This window comes from Crotalus tigris, unplaced genomic scaffold (assembly GCF_016545835.1).
Source record: "Crotalus tigris isolate CLP2741 ecotype Arizona unplaced genomic scaffold, ASM1654583v1 scf7180000020494.56549, whole genome shotgun sequence".
NCBI lineage: Eukaryota > Metazoa > Chordata > Lepidosauria > Squamata > Viperidae > Crotalus > Crotalus tigris.
In genome coordinates, this window is record NW_024098044.1 from 39,126 (window position 1) to 56,549 (window position 17,424).

The 17,424-nt window shown below is 49.0% G+C and overlaps 1 protein-coding gene across 1 annotated transcript; it reads left to right on the top strand.

Annotated features, from left to right (window-relative positions):
• The first annotated feature begins 223 nt into the window (after positions 1–223).
• Positions 224–17,202, top strand: LOC120318833 (peripherin-like). Its single transcript, XM_039366937.1, has 7 exons — positions 224–1,380; positions 3,785–3,845; positions 4,286–4,381; positions 5,143–5,307; positions 14,631–14,756; positions 16,111–16,331; positions 17,020–17,202. The coding sequence occupies exons 1-7, from the start codon at positions 806–808 to the stop codon at positions 17,195–17,197; spliced, it is 1,422 nt and encodes a 473-aa protein (XP_039222871.1). The 5' UTR covers positions 224–805; the 3' UTR covers positions 17,198–17,202.
• Positions 17,203–17,424: the final 222 nt, after the last annotated feature.

Here is a 17,424-nt window from a genome sequence, read left to right on the forward strand (position 1 = left end):
TCCGAATACTACCGACGATCCCTTTTCTTTTTAAAGTAAACCGCAGTTTTAGGGATCCACGGAAAACTCCCCCTGCTAAAAATACAGGTGCATTAGTATTAATTAATATTAATATTTATTAATATTATTTCTGCCCTGCTCTTCTGCCTCAAACGCCGGTTTCATACAGAGAGTGAACCTGGCTGGTTGCTGCGTCTGTTTCCAACTCCAGAACTGGGAAGAGATGTCAGGTGCTCATCCTCCTGCCACGATGGGGCAAGAGCCTCACCCGCGCCCCATAACCGCATAACTCTCTCCCCCGCGCCCTTCCCTTTTCCAGAAAAGAGGAAATCCCGTCCCGCGAATCGGGGGGTGTCCCAGAGGCAACCGAGCGGATACTTATTCAGAAATAAGCGCCGCGCCGTCGTGGACTTTGGTACGGGGCGCTTCTGGCAGGCGGCATCGGGCACCAGATGCCGTCCGGCCAAAGGGTGGGCCGGGTCGCCTCGATGGGAGAGGGAGCAGGGCGGGTCGCTCGGGTGAGCGCTCTTCTCCTCCTCCTCCACCACCTCCCCCGCCCGGAGCGAGCAGCTTTTGCAGGACGCGGTGGCTGGGTGGCTCCCTTCCCCCGTCGGCGGGCTGCAGTGCGGAGGTCTGGGCTGCATGCAAGGGAGAGGAGGAGCGGGGAGGAGCTTGCTGCTCCCCCCCCCAGTGCCCGGCCGATCGCTTATAAAGCAGCATCCCCGGACCCATCGCCTTTTGCTCCCCGCCACCCACTGCTCGGACCTGCTCGGAGCCCAGCCCAGCCCAGCCCAGCTCAGCAGCCATGAGCCATTCCGGCAGCATCCGCGCCACCTCCTACCGGCGCACCTTCGGGCCGTCGCCCATGCTGTCGCCGATGCCCTACTCCTCGTCCCGTCTGGCCTCGGCCTCTCCCGCCACGCGGCTGCTGAGCGCGCCTTCCGCCGCAGCCTCCCTGCGCTCCTACCGCGGGAGCGGCGGCGGGGGCAGCGCTCTCTACCTGCGCACCGGCCCGCTGGTGGGGGTGGCGGTGCCGCCGCCCCGCTACTCCTACAGCGCCGAGAAGCTGGACTTCTCGGTGGCCGATGCCCTGAACCAGGAGTTTCTGGCCACGCGCAGCAACGAGAAGCAGGAGCTGCAGGAGCTCAACGACCGCTTCGCCAGCTTCATCGAGAAGGTGCGCTACTTGGAGACGCAGAACGCCGCCCTGCTGGCCGAGCTGGGCCAGTCCCGCTCCAAGGAGCCCACCCGCGCCTCCGACCTCTTCCAGGACGAGCTGCGCGAGCTGCGCCGGCATGTGGACGCGCTGGGCAAGGACCGCGACCGCCTGCAAGTCGAGAGGGACAACCTGGCCGAGGACTTGGCCGCCCTCAAGCAGAGGTGAGTCCCCCCCCCCCCGAAACGGAGCCACGCTGGATTACTGGGGACGCGGTGGGGAAGTCCAAAGGGCGGTCCTGCCCGGATCCAGGGAATGAAATAGAACTTTGGGCTTCCCGGTCCGGTTTTAGAAGAGAGGCGAGCAGATGGAACGAATGGGTTAAAAGCACAGAAAATTCGGAATAGTAAGGGGGTGTCTAAAAGAGAGGGAATGCCGGCTTTTAAAATTGGGCTGAATCTGTCCTGCTTGCTAAAAATCCTGTCTCTGGAGCGCTAAAAGAGAATGCCTTAAGCATATGCAGAGTGCTTTTCCTTGAGCCAGAAGACTCAAGTAAACTCCCTGTCTTTGAGAAAAGGAAAGGTTTCTTGCCAGTGATGGGTCATTAGCTGAGGAGTTGGAATGACTCCCAAAGAGAAGGGTGATTGATTACATGAAAGATCAGCTGGCCCCGGGGGAAGGGCGCAGGGGAAAAATAAAAAAGTCGATTGTAAAAAATATATATGGCTCTCTGCACTTTGTAACATGATGAATAAATTAGTAGGAGCCGGATAATGTATGCCTACTAAATAATGGATATATCATAATGGATTCTTTTCCTTTGCTACCTATGCAGAAAGCAAAAGTGTATTAGTCTGAGTAAAAGAATAACTGCATAAGAGTCAGAAGACTGGTGTCTTTGCGTTGTAGGCTTTTACCCTCTGTGATGATAAAGGAATGTAATGATTTGGATCTGGTTTATCTCCTGTCTTAAGAAAAAAGTTAGGCTGTGTTCCTAAAGCAAGAATAAGCTGCTCTAAACGCTGTGGGCAGCTGTGTCCCAGACTCAGTTCTGGGTCTCTCAAAGTGTTGCATTTAGGAAGAAGAAGAGATAGTTAGTTGTCAGGCAGACCCTGTGTGCCCATAATGAAGAGTTTTAGGATTTCAGAGTTTGGAGTTGAAGGATGCTCCCCAGCCTTGGACTGGGACACGGGAGAGAAGATGCAGATGGGGTGGGTGTGCTGCTCATGGAAAAGAGATCCTTGTGATGAGCTTCGGGGTGGGGGGGGAGGAGAAGGGTGTGGTGGGGATGAGTCTGGCAGACATGACGTGATGGGGAGGAGGGAGGGGGAGGCTGCTGAAGGGCAGCAAGGCAAAAAACCTCCAGGCATTTGGAAAAAAGGAGGTTGGGCTAAATATGGGGTGGGGCAGGAGAGAAGGGTGGGGGGGGGGAGTAGGGAGGAACCTTCTGGCCCAGTTGGAACTCCACCATGTTTGGCTTGGTGGCAATCTCATGTGACATCTGGGAAGCCCAGGGAAGGGATGTAGCAGAGGACACCTTTAGGAGAGACCCTCTTTAGTTGGGGATCTCTCTGGGTGGCTGTCAGAGGGCACAGAGGAATGAATGCAAGCTGGCAAAGGAAAGAACAATGGCGATATTGGCAGCCAGGCTGCAAACTCCAGGGACAAACAGTGACGATGGGGCCCCAGTGGCCTTGCGGGAGCCTGCTTTTTTTTGTAGCAGACCCATTTTTCTGTTTTTTCATTTATTTCTCATATATATTTATATTCAAGTGGAAGAGAAGCCTGACTGTGTTCCTTTGGGCTTTGTGAAATGTGGCTGGTTCTTCTCCAAGCTGGCAGGGCTCATGCTGTGGCAGATGGGGAGGTGGGAAGAAGGAAAGAAGAGAGGAACGTTAGATGCCGAATCTTGGAAGAGAGGCAGCCAGACCCATTTAGACATACAAAATATTATGGAGCACCCTCTTTTTCCAACCCTCCCCACTCCTTCTCCTCTTTCTTCCCCACCTTCTTCTTGGGACAGGACAAAACAAATAGAAGTTATCCTCCATAATTCACATTTTGAAGATGCTTCTGTTTTACCCAAAATAGTCTTATAGTTTATTAATTCTGCAAGGAGCATGGAATGAAAATGGTTTCTAAAATGTATTTTCAAACTACCTAACTTCATTCCAGCTGCATCTCCGCTCTCTCCCATTTCTAGTGCTTTCTTCTTTTTACTCAGAGGCCAAAGAATCTGTGACCAGGATTGTTGCTTATTTATTGTTTTGAACAGTGCCTCTGATACAGTCAAATTATTTTAGGTTGCAGAGAAGTTTATGTAACCCTTTAATATCATAGGCATAGGTTAAGAATTAGGTGCGATCAGTGTCTAGAAGCAAGAATGTTGCCTGAATCTAAGCCTGTATAACACATTTGCCAAGCTGTTATATTCTGCTTGGTTCCTGAAAGTAGAAGTAAAAAGGAGAAGAGATGGAATATTATTTCTGGCATCAATGGGTGTCTAATCGTGTGGGTTAAGACCGAGTTTGCCTAGGAGTTGTGGACCGCATAGGTGTAATGAAGACAGCCAATTCTGTAGCACTCTTGCCCAATTTTTGCTTTGGGGCTGCTCTCTGCCCTCTACAGGATGGATGAGGAAATGCACAAGCGAGAAGATGCTGAAAACAACCTGGTTCTCTTCCGCAAGGTGAGCCGAGCCTCTTCTGGACCGGGAGAGCACTAGCGGAGGGAATGGCATGCTTGGCCATCACGCCCCCTTATACGCGCCTCCCTGCATGTGTCTTTCAGATTCATGACTCCCCCTGCCATGGGCAGACTGTCATTCTTTTTTGTTATCTTGTTTACATGGCAGTGAAGGCATTCCCTTTCCACATTTGTTTTCACGGGTTCATGTGCTTTAAGCTGCTGCAAGCCTTGTTTTAGAAATCTCTGCTTGGCAGCTGCGTAAGCACCTGGACCAAGGAAGCATGTTCTGTCCCCGGCATCCCAGGCCAGCATCAGGCCATCTGACCCTTCTTCCCATTCTCTGGGGTCCATTTTACTCCTTAAATTAACATGGAAAATGGTGGGCAACTTGCTGGGGTTCTGACTAGCCTTTGTTGCCCCCCCTCCTGCCCCCCCCGGTAGGATGTGGATGATGCCACCCTTTCGCGCCTGGAACTGGAGCGCAAGATCGAGTCCCTCATGGATGAAATCGAATTCCTCAAGAAACTGCACGAGGAGGTAGGAGTAGGAATGGGCTGGTGTGCAACTGGTGCCCGTTTCACTTGATTGGCTTTTTTGAACAATCATAGGCCTACGAAACAGGACCCTTTTGGGGCTGCTGCAGGAAATCATCCTATACCGGTAGTAGCGTACCTTCCCAAAGGTGACAGTATCAGTTATGGAAGCAGCTAAGTGGTGCCACAACGAGCAGAGCAAGGGCCTCATGAAGAATGATGGGAACCAATGTAGCCAGGATAGGAAACCCTATGGCTTTTTGGTCCTGCAGGCCCATTTATCACGATGAAGAGTTAGAGATACCGGGGCCTGGCAGTTCAACAGCATTTAGAAGGTGACACAGGTTCCTTGCCCTTGGATACGTGGTTTTTTTTTTTTTTTATGGCAACCCTGCAGCAAAGATGCTGCTTCCGGGCCATCTAGTGGTGCCTAGCAGGAAAACATCTGCATCTCCAGCCCCACCCTTGGACGCATGGACTGGATGATTGTCCTGCACTGTTGTTTTGCAGGGCAGATTCACTTGAGGAAGCGGCAGATTGGCTGCTCTTGCAACTTTAATGCTCAGTGGGAGTATATCTTCTGGGTGTCTCTGTCCCATGTGGGCAGTGATGTTATGTCTGAGCAGTTCTCTGTTAAGATTCTCTAACAGTCCCTCGCCTCACCTACCTGTTTGTGTAGTATGGCGGCAGGTGTGTGATTCTTACCCTATAAGGACCTTTCTTTGTGTGTCTGACAACCTCCTTCCCCCCGCCTGATGCACGCAGGAGCTGAACGACATGCAAGTGAGCATACACAGCCAGCAGCAGGTGCAAGTGGAGGTGGAGCAGGCTAAGCCGGATCTGACCGCCGCCCTGAGAGAGATCCGCACTCAGTATGAAAGCATCGCGGTCAAGAACCTGCAGGAGGCTGAGGAGTGGTACAAATCCAAGGTACCTAAAACTGGGGGTGATAAGAAGGAGGTGGGGTTACTGCTCTATTAACAGGATGCCTTCGTGAAATGTGGTGGAGAGTAAGGAAGATGACCTCAATGGGAAAATTTATTATTGATTTTATTAGATGTATATGCCGCCCTGTGTCACTGTCCCATGGCAAAAGAGGCTGGAACATTTTTATAGTCCAGGACAATGATGGCAAACCTTTTAGAGATTGAGTGCCCAAACTGCAACCCAAAACCCACTTATGCATCGTCAAGTGCCGGGTCGGTGTGGCCCATTGGCTGGGCGTGGCCCATTGGCTGGGCGTGGCTGCGGTGGTAACGGCAGACTGGGTGGGACTAAAAAGTTCAATCAATCAATTCCAACTTTGCAAGATCTTTTTTTTTCCTGCGAGAAGTTGAAATTGACTGATTGATTGAACCTTTTTTTTTTTTGCACACGGCGGCAGAGGCCTGAAGCGAAAAGGTTTTATAAAACCCAACTGAAGGCTCTGAGTGCCGCCTCTGGCACCCGTGCCATAGGTTCGCCACCACTGGTCCAGGACAATGAGATTACATTTGGAAGTGGTCTAGTAAGCACCTCCAAAACTCATCAGAGCAATGTTTCTTAGGCTTAGCCACTTTAAGACATCAACTCCTAGAGTTCCGCAGCCAGAGTACGAGGAGGAGGTACAGCACAGTCAGACTGGCAAAGTGCTGCTATTATAGCCAATCTCATTAAAAGTACTTGTCATGGTTCCGACAGATGAAACTCTTCAAAGAACTTCGAGGCATTGTTTACCTTGAAGAATCTTTATTCAAAAAGCATAACATCGGCACTACATAGGCAAAGCCAAAACCTGAATTCCCCTCCCCTGAGCACATAGTATCAAAGCACAATTCCCTCCTCTAATTAACAGTCATAAATCACATTCTCCAATTAGTTTGAAATGCCAGCTTTCCCTCTAGTTTTTCAACCTGGCCATGTCATATCATCTCTTATTTAAAAAAAACAATCCTTGGTTCTCACCCTAGTTACATACCGTTATGTCTAACTAAACTCCCATGCACATTCCTCCTCCCCCCCCAGTATTATCTAATTCTAATTCTAAGAGTAAAACATAAGAAGGAAAATGGCTGCATCTCCATATGTTGTCAAAGCAAGAACATCCAATGTTAACAGCTTTTCGTTTTTCTGTGGAGCTGCTTTCCTGAAGCATTCAAATTTTTGTTACGTGCAAAACCCAAAGACTTAAGATTTTTTTCAAACAAAGTAATGCTAAGGCAGACTCACAACCTTTCATTTAGTGGCTGTTCAAAGTTACAATAGTACTAAAAAAAAAAGTGCCTTATGAACATTTTTCACACTTATAACATTGCAACATCTCGACGGGCATGCAATCAAAATTAGGACGTTTGGCAACTGATTCATATCTATGACGGTTGCAGGGTCCCGGGGTCATGTGAACACCTTTTGTGACCTTCTGACAAGCAAAGTCAAAGGGGAAGCCAGATTCACTTAACCACGTTACTAACTTAACAGCTGCAGTGATTCACTTAACAACTGTGGCAGGAAAGGTCGTAAAATGGGGCCAAAACTCAATGTCTTGCTTAACAACAGAAAATTTGCACTCAGTTGTAGTTGTAAATAATAATAATAATAATAATGATAATAATAATGATAATGATAATAATAATAATAATAATAATAATAATAATAATAATAATAATAATAATAATAATAATAATGAACCTGGAAGGGACCTTGGAGGTCATCGAGTCCAACCCCCTGCTCAGGCAGGAAACCCTATACCATTTCGGACAAATGGCTGTCCAGTCTCTTCTTAAAAACTTCCAGTATTGGAGCATTCACCGCTTCTGGAGGCAGGTTGTTCCACTGATTAATTGTTCTAACTGTCAGGAAGTTTCTCCTTAGTTCTAGGTTGCTTCTCTCCTTGGTTAGTTCAAGGACTACCTGTACTATAGAATGAACAGTGGGTAGCAAAACAAGAGTTACAAGCTAAATCTCAGTGCAAAACTGTTGTGTTCATCCCAGAAGCTCTTTTTCATTTTTTAAAAGGAAGCATCCAGCAACCACATTTGAGTGGAGGTGCCCAGAGTTGGTTATAAGTTCCTATATAGATGTTTTAAATAAATAAATAAATAAATAACACTGAGCCAGAACTCAAGCAACAAGTGCAGGGACTGACTTGAAAACTGGTTGGGTGAAGGCCCAAGAATCTCCTGAAGTCTGTAGGGTGAAAACATTTAAAACATTTCACATTTTTAAGGGACACAATGGAATCCTCAATCCCCCTTTTCCCCGTTAATGTTTGTGTTTTGGAGCAAAATGGGTCTCTTCAAGCCTCTGCAAGCATTTCAGTCCTGGAACTTCCAAGCAAACTAAATGTTTTTTTGTTTTTTTTTAAAGGATTTTGAGTTAAACCTCAGTGGCTTCTTTTTCCAGGAGCAATTCTTTTTAAACGTTGTAGGCTTTTTCGTCACCCAGTAGGGGGAGACCTAACACAGAATAAACCTGTCTCTTTTGATGCATAAAGAAAATAGCTGCTTAGTGGAAAGGGAATTGTCTTATTGCCATAAAACATATTGATACAGCAAAATAATAAACCACTCAGGGTACAGGTTGACCCCCTCCGACTTCTGTAGGGTTTTCTTGACATGTGGCGCAATGTCTGTTTGTCGCTGTTTAGATGCATGCACTACTGTAAGAGCGTGGCTTGGTTGGTGCTTGTAATGAGTGAGATCTATTAATGTATAGTTTGCAGATTGTGATATGGGTCAAAGAAAGTAGAGGGAGAGGCATAAATCAGGCTGGTGATGTTGGTTTCCTGCATACCAGATTTTCCTCACTGAGGGAAAGATCTTATTTCCAACCACTGCTGTAGAATATTACAGGTAATCCTGGACTTATGACTAGTTCAGGGGTAGGCAACCTTGGCTCTTTTGTGACTTGTGGACTTCAACTCCCAGAATTCCTGAGCCAGCATGGCTCAGCATGGAAACCTTTCCCTTCCCCTCAGCATGGCTGGCTCAGGAATTCTGGGAGTTGAAGTCCATGAGTCATAAAAGAGCCAAGGTTGCCTACCCCTCGACTAGTTGCTTAGCAACTGTTTGAGATTATGACAGCCCCTGAAAAAACTCTTTGTGACTCTGTGTCAAAGTTCTGACATTTTCCCCTCCCCCACAATTACATGACTACAATTTTGGCGCTTGCAGTCACCCCACATTTATGGCCATTTGCAGCACCCCAGAGCCACGTGACTGTGATTCGTGATGCATGTGTCAGAAACAGGGTTTACTTTTGATTTCCAACAAAATCAAGCATAGCGAACAATAGGTTTGCTTAACGACCACAAAAAGTAATAAAATTGGGTCTGGTCACATAGCAACCCGCTTTACAATCATCATGACTTAATGATTGTAATTGTTATGTCCCGAGCCTTGCAAACGGCTCGGGCGTTTGCAGGCAGTCCCGGGCAGGTGCAAAGCTGCCCGGGACCAGACAGGCTGTCGCCAGCGCCGTGCGCATGCGCGGGTGCTGGCGCGGGAAAAGTAACCCATTTACCCGGGAGTTGCCTATATAAGAGGCTGCGAGGCGTTTGGGCGAGGCTGAAGCCATCTTCCTGTAAGCTGAACGCTGAATAAATGAAACTGAGAACTCCAGCTGCTTCTCGTGTCTGTTTTCCCGCCACGGACTCAACACTGGCGACGAAGGTGGGATGCCTTGCACTACCTGGAAAGGAAGAAGTGTAAGCTTACCCAAGGAGTCCTGAGCGGCGAAAGAGGAACGGCGTCGACTCGGCAGCTGCCCGCCAATCCGGTGCGCATTCGGGGGTAGGCTGGCTGATAGACCCGTCTCCTGAAGATCCGAAGATGGCGAAAATCGGAAGGCTTTCGGAATTCGACGTCTCACATCCAGAGCGGTGGGAGTCCTACGTATCCAGAATGGAGAACTACTTCAAGGCAAACCAAGTGAGGGAAGATAGCTTGAAGGCGGCCACCCTGCTTTGTGTTTGCGGCCAAGACGCCTTCGAAATCGCAGAAAACCTTGCAGCACCTGTTCCAGTAGAGTCTGTAAGCTACGCAGACCTGAAGAAGCTGCTGAAGGAGCACTTCAACCCCAAGGTGTCCGTTATCTCATGGCGCCACATCTTCGAACAGAGGGATCAATGGTCCGGTGAGTCAGCCAAGGAATACATCGCCGCGTTACGGAAGGCCGCCAAGCCCTGCGAGTTCAAGGACCTCGAGGAACGACTGAGGGACCGATTCATGTGCGGGTTAAGGCATCGCGAGCTACAACAGAGACTTTTCGCAAAGGAAGAATTATCCTTCCAAGACGCCTTAAGGGAAGTCACCGCAGAAGAAGCAGCAGGCGGCGCCGTCAAAAACATGCGGCCGATCAGAAACAGTGCAGAGGGTGCGTCCGTGCACCAGGAAGACGTCCGACGAAACTCCGAGGAGGATCCGGACGAGGAAGTCGACCGTCTACACCCCGCGAAGGAAGAAAAACCAGAAGGGAAGCTCTTCGGCTCTGCTCAAGTGCATCGGCTGTGGAGGTCGCCACAGGAGAACCGACTGCAAGTTCCGCTCCGCTACCTGCCGGGCATGCGGTAAACAAGGGCACATTGCAGCTGTGTGCCTGGGCCGACGAAAGGCACAACCCCAAGAAGAACGCCTGAAGGGTACCAGATTCCCCAGCCAGAATAGGGTAGGTTTTTGCGCTTCGCGAAGAAGCATCTGTAGAACAGGCACACACAAGCCCATGAAGAAAAAGCTGTCACTCAACGTGAAGCTACAAGGGGTTCCATTATCTATGGAACTAGACACAGGGTCTGCCCTGTCCATCATTTCATTGCATACATTTAGGAAGATTTGTTCCAGAAGTGGGTCTAAGGCCAAGTTAAGGCCTTCTGATATTGTATTAACAGATTTTCAGAACTCAAGAGTGTGTGTTAAGGGGGAGGCCACCCTTAACGTGCAATACAAGAGTTTTGAAGGTCCACTAGACTTATTAGTAGTAGGGGGTGAACGAACGAGTCTCATAGGACTCGATTGGTTTGAGGCCCTGGGGATACACGTCACAGGACTCAATAGCTTACAAACACTCGACCTACAGGAAGTCTGCAAAGAATTTGCAGATGTTTTCAGCCCCCAGCTGGGCACATTCAAAGGACCACCTGTGTCCTTAAAGCTAGACCCCACTGTCACTCCCATTAGGATTAAAGCAAGAAGGGTCCCTTTTGCTTTAAAAAGTAAGATTGACACTGAACTAGACAAACTAATCCAACAGGGAATCCTAGAACCTGTTGATTCCAGCCCGTGGGAGACCCCCATTGTCACGCCTCTAAAGGCAAATGGGGACATTCGCATTTGTGCTGATTACAAATGCACATTCAATAAGGCATTGCAGCAACATGCCTATCCTGTTCCTGTGGTCAGTCACATCCTGGCCTCTCTCAAGGGGGGGCGTGTTTTTGCAAAGCTTGACCTAGCTCAAGCATATCAACAGCTGCCTGTTGATGATGATGCTGCCATAGCTCAGACCATTGTGACCCACAGGGGAGCCTTTAAAGTAAAAAGGCTACAGTTTGGAGTAAATGTCGCTCCTGGGATTTTCCAAAGCGTAATGGAAAACACACTACGAGGTATACCAGGGGTCTGCCCCTACTTTGACGATGTCTTGATTGCAGGAGACTCCACACACATTCTAGCTGAAAGGCTTAGGGCTGTCCTGTTAAGATTCAGGAAATCAGGCCTCAAGCTCAGAAAAGACAAATGCAAGATTGGGGTGCCTTCTACTGAATTTCTGGGATTCAAAATTGATGCTGCTGGGATTCATCCTGCTGAATCCAAACTAACTGCTATTTTAGAAGCACCCAGGCCAAAGTCTAAGGCCGAACTTCAGGCCTTCCTAGGCCTCCTGAATTTCTACAATTCTTTTCTTCCACATAAAGCTAGTGTAGCTGAGCCTCTTCACAGGCTACTAGACAAACAAGCTGTGTGGCTGTGGTCACAAGCACATGAGGCTTGCTTTAAAGAAGTCAAGGCCTTGCTCACTTCTAACAGTGTTCTTGCACATTTCAACGAGTCTCTCCCTGTGTGCATCGATTGTGATGCATCCCCCTACGGGGTTGGAGCTGTCCTGAGTCACCTCAGGTCTGATGGAACTCAGGTTCCTATTGCATACTACTCCAGAACATTGTCTTCTGCCGAGCGCAACTACGCTCAGATAGACAGGGAGGCTCTGGCTGTTGTTGCTGGAATTAAAAAATTCAACGATTTTCTATATGGCAGGCATTTCACGAGTTATGCACGACCATATAAGCCTCTGCTGGGATGTTACCACAAGTAAGCAGAAACTCCCCAATCATCCCTAATACCCCTAAATGCTCTAGGTGGTCTATTTTCTTTCTGCATATGAGTTGATTCACTACTCACCAAGCACTGGAAAGAAATGGGCATGCGATGGCTCAGATAGAATTGCCTCTGCAGTGTAGAAGCTGACCCGCGCCAGATGTCAACATTCTACGTCAATCCAAGCCTTGCCCGAGCTCCCTCTTAGTGCCAGGGATGTTACCGCTGAAACAGGTACAGATCACACACTTTCACGTGTCCGCTCCTGGGTCCTGTCCGGGTGGCCTGAGCACTGCCATAGTCCTGAGTTTCAGAGTTTCTGGTCCAAAAGAAACGAACTGTCCCTTTCTCAGGGTTGTCTGCTTTGGGGAAACAGAGTTGTCATTCCCACCTCAATGAGGACTAGGGTCTTAGAATCCCTCCACGAGGGTCATCCTGGCATTGTTCGTATGAAGGCTCTTGCACGCAGCCACTTGTGGTGGCCTGCTGTAGATAAAGATATTGAGGCTAAGGTACACGCATGCCACCTGTGCCAACGATCTCGCCCAGAGATGCCCCAAGCTCCTGTGCATAGATGGGAGGAAACACAGTCCCCATGGTCTAGGCTGCACATTGACTACGCTGGGCCCTTTCAGGGCCAGTTCTTCTTGGTCCTTGTTGACAGCCATTCAAAATGGCGTGAGGTTGTGCCTGTATCATCCACCACCACTGCAAAGACTATTCAGGTACTGAGGGGGATTTTTGCTGCACACGGGCTGCCAGATGTCATTGTGTCCGACAACGGCCCTCATTTCACTTCCTCCGAATTCCAAGCTTTCTTACAGGCAAACATGATTCGTCATGCCACGTCTGCACCCTTCCACCCGTCCACCTACGGTATGGCTGAACGTATGGTGCGCATCACGAAGGACGCATTGAAAAGACTCACCTACGGGGACTGGCATCACAGGTTGGCTGACTGTCTCCTTTCTTATCGCACCACACCGTCCACTTCTACAGGGAGAAGTCCAACTGAACTTCATTGGGGGCACCAACTTACTACTAGACTTGACCGGTTGCATCCGGACAGACTGCCTTCATCTACCTCACATCCTAGGGCACCTAGACAACTACTTGTGGGTGCCCCGGTTTGGGCTCGCAATTACGGCCTGGTCATACATGGGTCCCCGCTTCTGTGTCCAGGATCACAGGTCCTATCTCCTACGAGGTTGCCCTGGACAACGGTCGTGTCCTGCGTCGGCACATCGACCAACTCCGCTCTAGGCGGGACTTTTCTGCTGAAACTCCTGGGTCTTTTCAAGGGGGGGAGGGGGACCCTTTGGAGCAAAGGGAAGGGCAAGAGTTACTGCCCATCTCCACTGAGGGAGCCACAGACGGCTCATGTCCCAAGTTCTGCAATTGCTCCGAAAAGAAAGTCATGGAGCTTACCCACACAACAGGCACTCACGCCTACTCCAGCCAGGGAGTCCCCCCGGGGGCATACTCACTTTCCACACACATCACACAGCACTCCAGCACCGGAGGATACCCGGGGGCATCCCAACAAATCATTCCCCGCAAGAGAGCTGGCACACAATTCCCAAGGTTGGCCTGACCTTACCCCAAATCCTACAGGGGGTCAAACATACACAGAGCTAGTCAAGGAACCAAGTCCCGACTACAACAACCCTAGCACAAATCAGGGAACACCTGAGTTTGGGGAAAGTACAGAAACCCACACGAGCCCGAACACAGAATGGGGTTCAGGGAAATGGACAGCTCCTGACAGGTCTTGGACTGACCTAGGAGGGTCTACGAAGATGCCCAGCAGCGGCTATCACTTCAGGGTCCTGAGGTCTACAGTAGGTAGGTCACCAAGGTCACAAAGAACAGAACCCTGGGCCTGACGAGCCAGGTCGGGCAAGCTCTGGGCAAGCAAGCAGGCCAGGCATCGGGGCACAGTCCTTGGAAGACACCAGGGCACAATAGAGCGAACAGGCTCACGCCTCCCTCCAGTCAGGGGACTTATGCCAGTAACCCAGAGCTAAGAAGGTCACAGAGAGCAAAGAAATCTCCTAAGTATCTAGAAGATTACCTAACATTGCTGGCAAGGCAAAAGCCAGTAATCAGTGGGAGCACTGGGGAGCAAAATGTCATATAAAATAAATGTTGTATGTGGGTAGTAGTTTTAGCCCGGGGGACAGGGGTGTTATGTCCCGAGCCTTGCAAACGGCTCGGGCGTTTGCAGGCAGTCCCGGGCAGGTGCAAAGCTGCCTGGGACCAGACAGGCTGTCGCCAGTGCCGTGCGCATGCGCGGGTGCTGGCGCGGGAAAAGTAACCCATTTACCCAGGAGTTGCCTATATAAGAGGCTGCGAGGCGTTTGGGCGAGGCTGAAGCCATCTTCCTGTAAGCTGAACGCTGAATAAATGAAACTGAGAACTCCAGCTGCTTCTCGTGTCTGTTTTCCCGCCACGGACTCAACAGTAATTGCAGGCTCAATTACGGTCGTAACTTGAGGATTACCTGTATAAAGAATGGGTCCAATGCTGCGGTCCCTGACTATTCTTGTGAGATTTCCACAGAGGGAGCTCATGAGGAGAGTTCTATATGGACTTGTGGCTTGTGTGGCTTGTGTGGCTTGTGTTATTAATTCCCCTCCAGCTAGATAATTGTGAATGAGTTCAGGCAGGTTCTGGCTAGGAGTTGTTTTGGGGTCCCTTCTTTCCCTTCTTTTGATATTCCCAAAATCTTGGGTAGTGGTGCGATGATTAGAATGCAGTATAGCAGATTAACTCTGCATTCCACTGCCAGGAATTCGATCCTGACTGGCTCAAAGTTGACTTAGCCTGCCATCCTTCTGGCATTAGTAAAATGAGGACTCAGATTGTTGGGGGCAATATGTTGACTCTGTAAACCACTTAAAGAGGGCTGTAAACCACTGTGAAGTGGTATGTAAGTCTAAGTGCTATTGCTATTGTTTACAGTTTGCTGACCTGTCAGATGCAGCCAATCGGAATCACGAGGCCCTTCGCCAGGCCAAACAGGAGATGAACGAATCTCGCCGTCAGATCCAGACCTTGACCTGTGAGGTGGATGGACTCAAAGGAACAGTGAGTAAAACACCCATCCTGCTTCAACCTGGGGTAGTAGCAGAGTGCGGCATAGGTCAAAGAACAAGAGAGGGAAAGCCACAGGTCAGCTGATGATGCTGTCTTAGCTTCACCATGCCTTGCTCTGCATGGTGAAATCCCAGAAGAAAGATTGATTACAGCAATCAAATTATGACAACTTCATTGGTTATTGGGCAGTGGTGGGATTCAAATATCTGAACAACCAGTTCTCTGCATGGATGCCACTTCTGGAAGTCCGTTCTGAGCCAGGGAGGCCTCCCAGGCCCAGAACTGACTGCCAGAAGTATGTGAATGCCACTTCTGGTGGGCTGTTCTGGGCCTGGGAGGCCTTCCCGGCTCAGAACGGACTTCCAGAAATGGCGTCTACTCACTTCTGGTGGTCCATTCTGGGCCTTGCAAAAAAGGGCTAGGGCATCAGCTGGTTCTCCAACAAAAAATTAGTTACCAATTCTACTGAATTGATGCGAACCAGCTAAATCCCACCACTGCTACTGGGCCATTTGCAGATTCTGTCTATGACCAGCAAAAACTCTGTATGATACAGGATCAAGCCACCTTCCTTCACCTTAGCCTGCCTGAATTTTAAGATCTTCAGGTGGAAATCTCCTTGCACTGCTTTAACCCTACTGGAGCATGTTTGACAGGAATACAAAAAGTGCCTACTTGGTGATGGCTCCTCCCAGGCTCTAGAACAGTGGTTTTCAACCTTTCTAATGCCGCGACCCCATAATACAGTTTCCCATGTTGTGGTGACCCCCAACCACTTATACATCACCGGGTGCCAGGGGCGTGGCCAAAGAAAAGGGGAAAAAATGGCGGACAGCCTTGTTTGGCGACCCCCATGAAATGGTCATTCAACCCCAAATGGGGTCCCAACCCACAGGTTGAGAACCACTGCTCTAGAATCACTAAATTGACTCTATCTTCTGCAACTTCCCGGTGGTGGCAAAGATCTTGTTCAGGCAGTTTTTGGGGCTTTAGGATGATTTGTCAGTAACTGAAACAGGTTTGGATAAGTAGCTGCTGTTCATTTTCTAACTCAGTTGATGTATTTTAGTCAGATTTTTATATTTGGTTGTTGGTAGCCTTGAGCACCATTTATAGTTGAAAGGCAGACTGTAAATGCAATAAATACGGTAAAATGAAGAGGGGAAGCCACCTGGAGTGCTATCAAGCTGTCTGGATTCAACTGCTTTTATAGTCTGTTTTGACCAGAAGTTACCTCTGCACCCCTCAGGATCATCTTAGTTGCTTATGAATGAGTGAGATTTTGGGGGTCAGTATCCATTTCATGAATTTCAGTCTTGGTGCTGCTCGCTCTTCATCTTGTTAGAATGAAGCCTTGCTGAGACAGATGCGAGATCTTGAGGACCAATATGGAGCCGAAGTGGGCTCCTACCAAGAGACAGTGGCGCGGCTGGAGCAGGAGATCCATCACATGAAGGAAGAGATGGCTCGACACCTCCGGGAGTACCAGGACCTGCTGAATGTCAAGATGGCTCTTGACATTGAAATTGCGACTTACCGCAAGCTGTTGGAAGGAGAGGAAAGTAGGTAGGTCAACAGTGGTCAGATCCTGCCCTGCTCATCTTTTAGGTTCATGGGCACATTTTGAATGTTCATGGGTGCCACCCCTGAGTGGCTAGTGCAGGCAGCATGGTAAGGCACAAAACACTGGAAGACGTAAATTGGTTTTGGGGAGACAAGGACTTACCCAGGAAACTGAGCATGAAGCAGACATGAAGGTTGCTGAGCCATAAGGCTATTCATTGGGCTCCACCTAAAATTGTCCAGTCTTTTCTTTTCCTAACCTTTCTGATAGCTAGGCATTTCCCCTCTGTTTACACCAATCTTGCTCTAATGCTCTCCCCTCCATATCCTTTCAGCATTTTCATATCTGGACACATGACCATTAGACCAGGTGCATGTAGGAAAGTTTCTGGAATAATTTAGGCCAATCTTGCTTTGTGGGATGCCTGGCACGTGTTTCTTCTATTTCAGATAGTAGGGTGGGTGGGCACCGGAAGGTTGATCTGCAGCTGTCTTGGTTATAGTTTCAGCATTGAGAAAGATAGTCCCTATTTTTACCTAGTTCTAAATAACATTTTATAGGAATATGTGAGGAGGAGGGAGGTCTTCTCCTTTCCTGGGAGGAATGCAAAAAAGCCATTTTAAAGAGAAAGTTTGGAAATTAACTTGTAGAAGTTTCTGTAATGCTCACTGCCCCGTATCTTCCTTGCAGGATTGCAGTACCTGTCCAATCCATGGCATCTTTCAGCATCAAAACTGCAGGTGAGCCAATAGCCAGCATGGGTCTTCAATGCACCCACATGCTTTTATGTTGTTTGACAAAATTATGGGCTTCTGAAAGAGATGGTAGCAGTGGCACAGAAGTCAGCAATATTCTAGGTCAGGGGTAGGCAACCTTGGCTCTTTTATGACTCGTGGAGTTCAACTCCCAGAATTCCTGAGCCAGCATGGCTCAGCTTGGAAACCTCTCCCTTTCCCCTCAGCATGGCTGGCTCAGGAATTCTGGGAGTTGAAGTCCACGAGTCATAAAAGAGCCAAGGTTGCCTATCCCTGTTCCAGGTGGAGCCAAGCATCTTTTTTGGCCATATTTTGCACATGCTTTATTTCTACCAAGCAG

Coding starts and splice junctions, on each gene's coding strand:
- LOC120318833 (XM_039366937.1), top strand. CDS start 806: ATGAGCCATTCCGGCAGCATCCGCGCCACCTCCTACCGGCGCACCTTC. Junction 4,382..5,142: donor TCAAGAAACTGCACGAGGAG/GTAGGAGTAGGA, acceptor TGATGCACGCAG/GAGCTGAACGACATGCAAGT. Junction 5,308..14,630: donor AGGAGTGGTACAAATCCAAG/GTACCTAAAACT, acceptor TATTGTTTACAG/TTTGCTGACCTGTCAGATGC.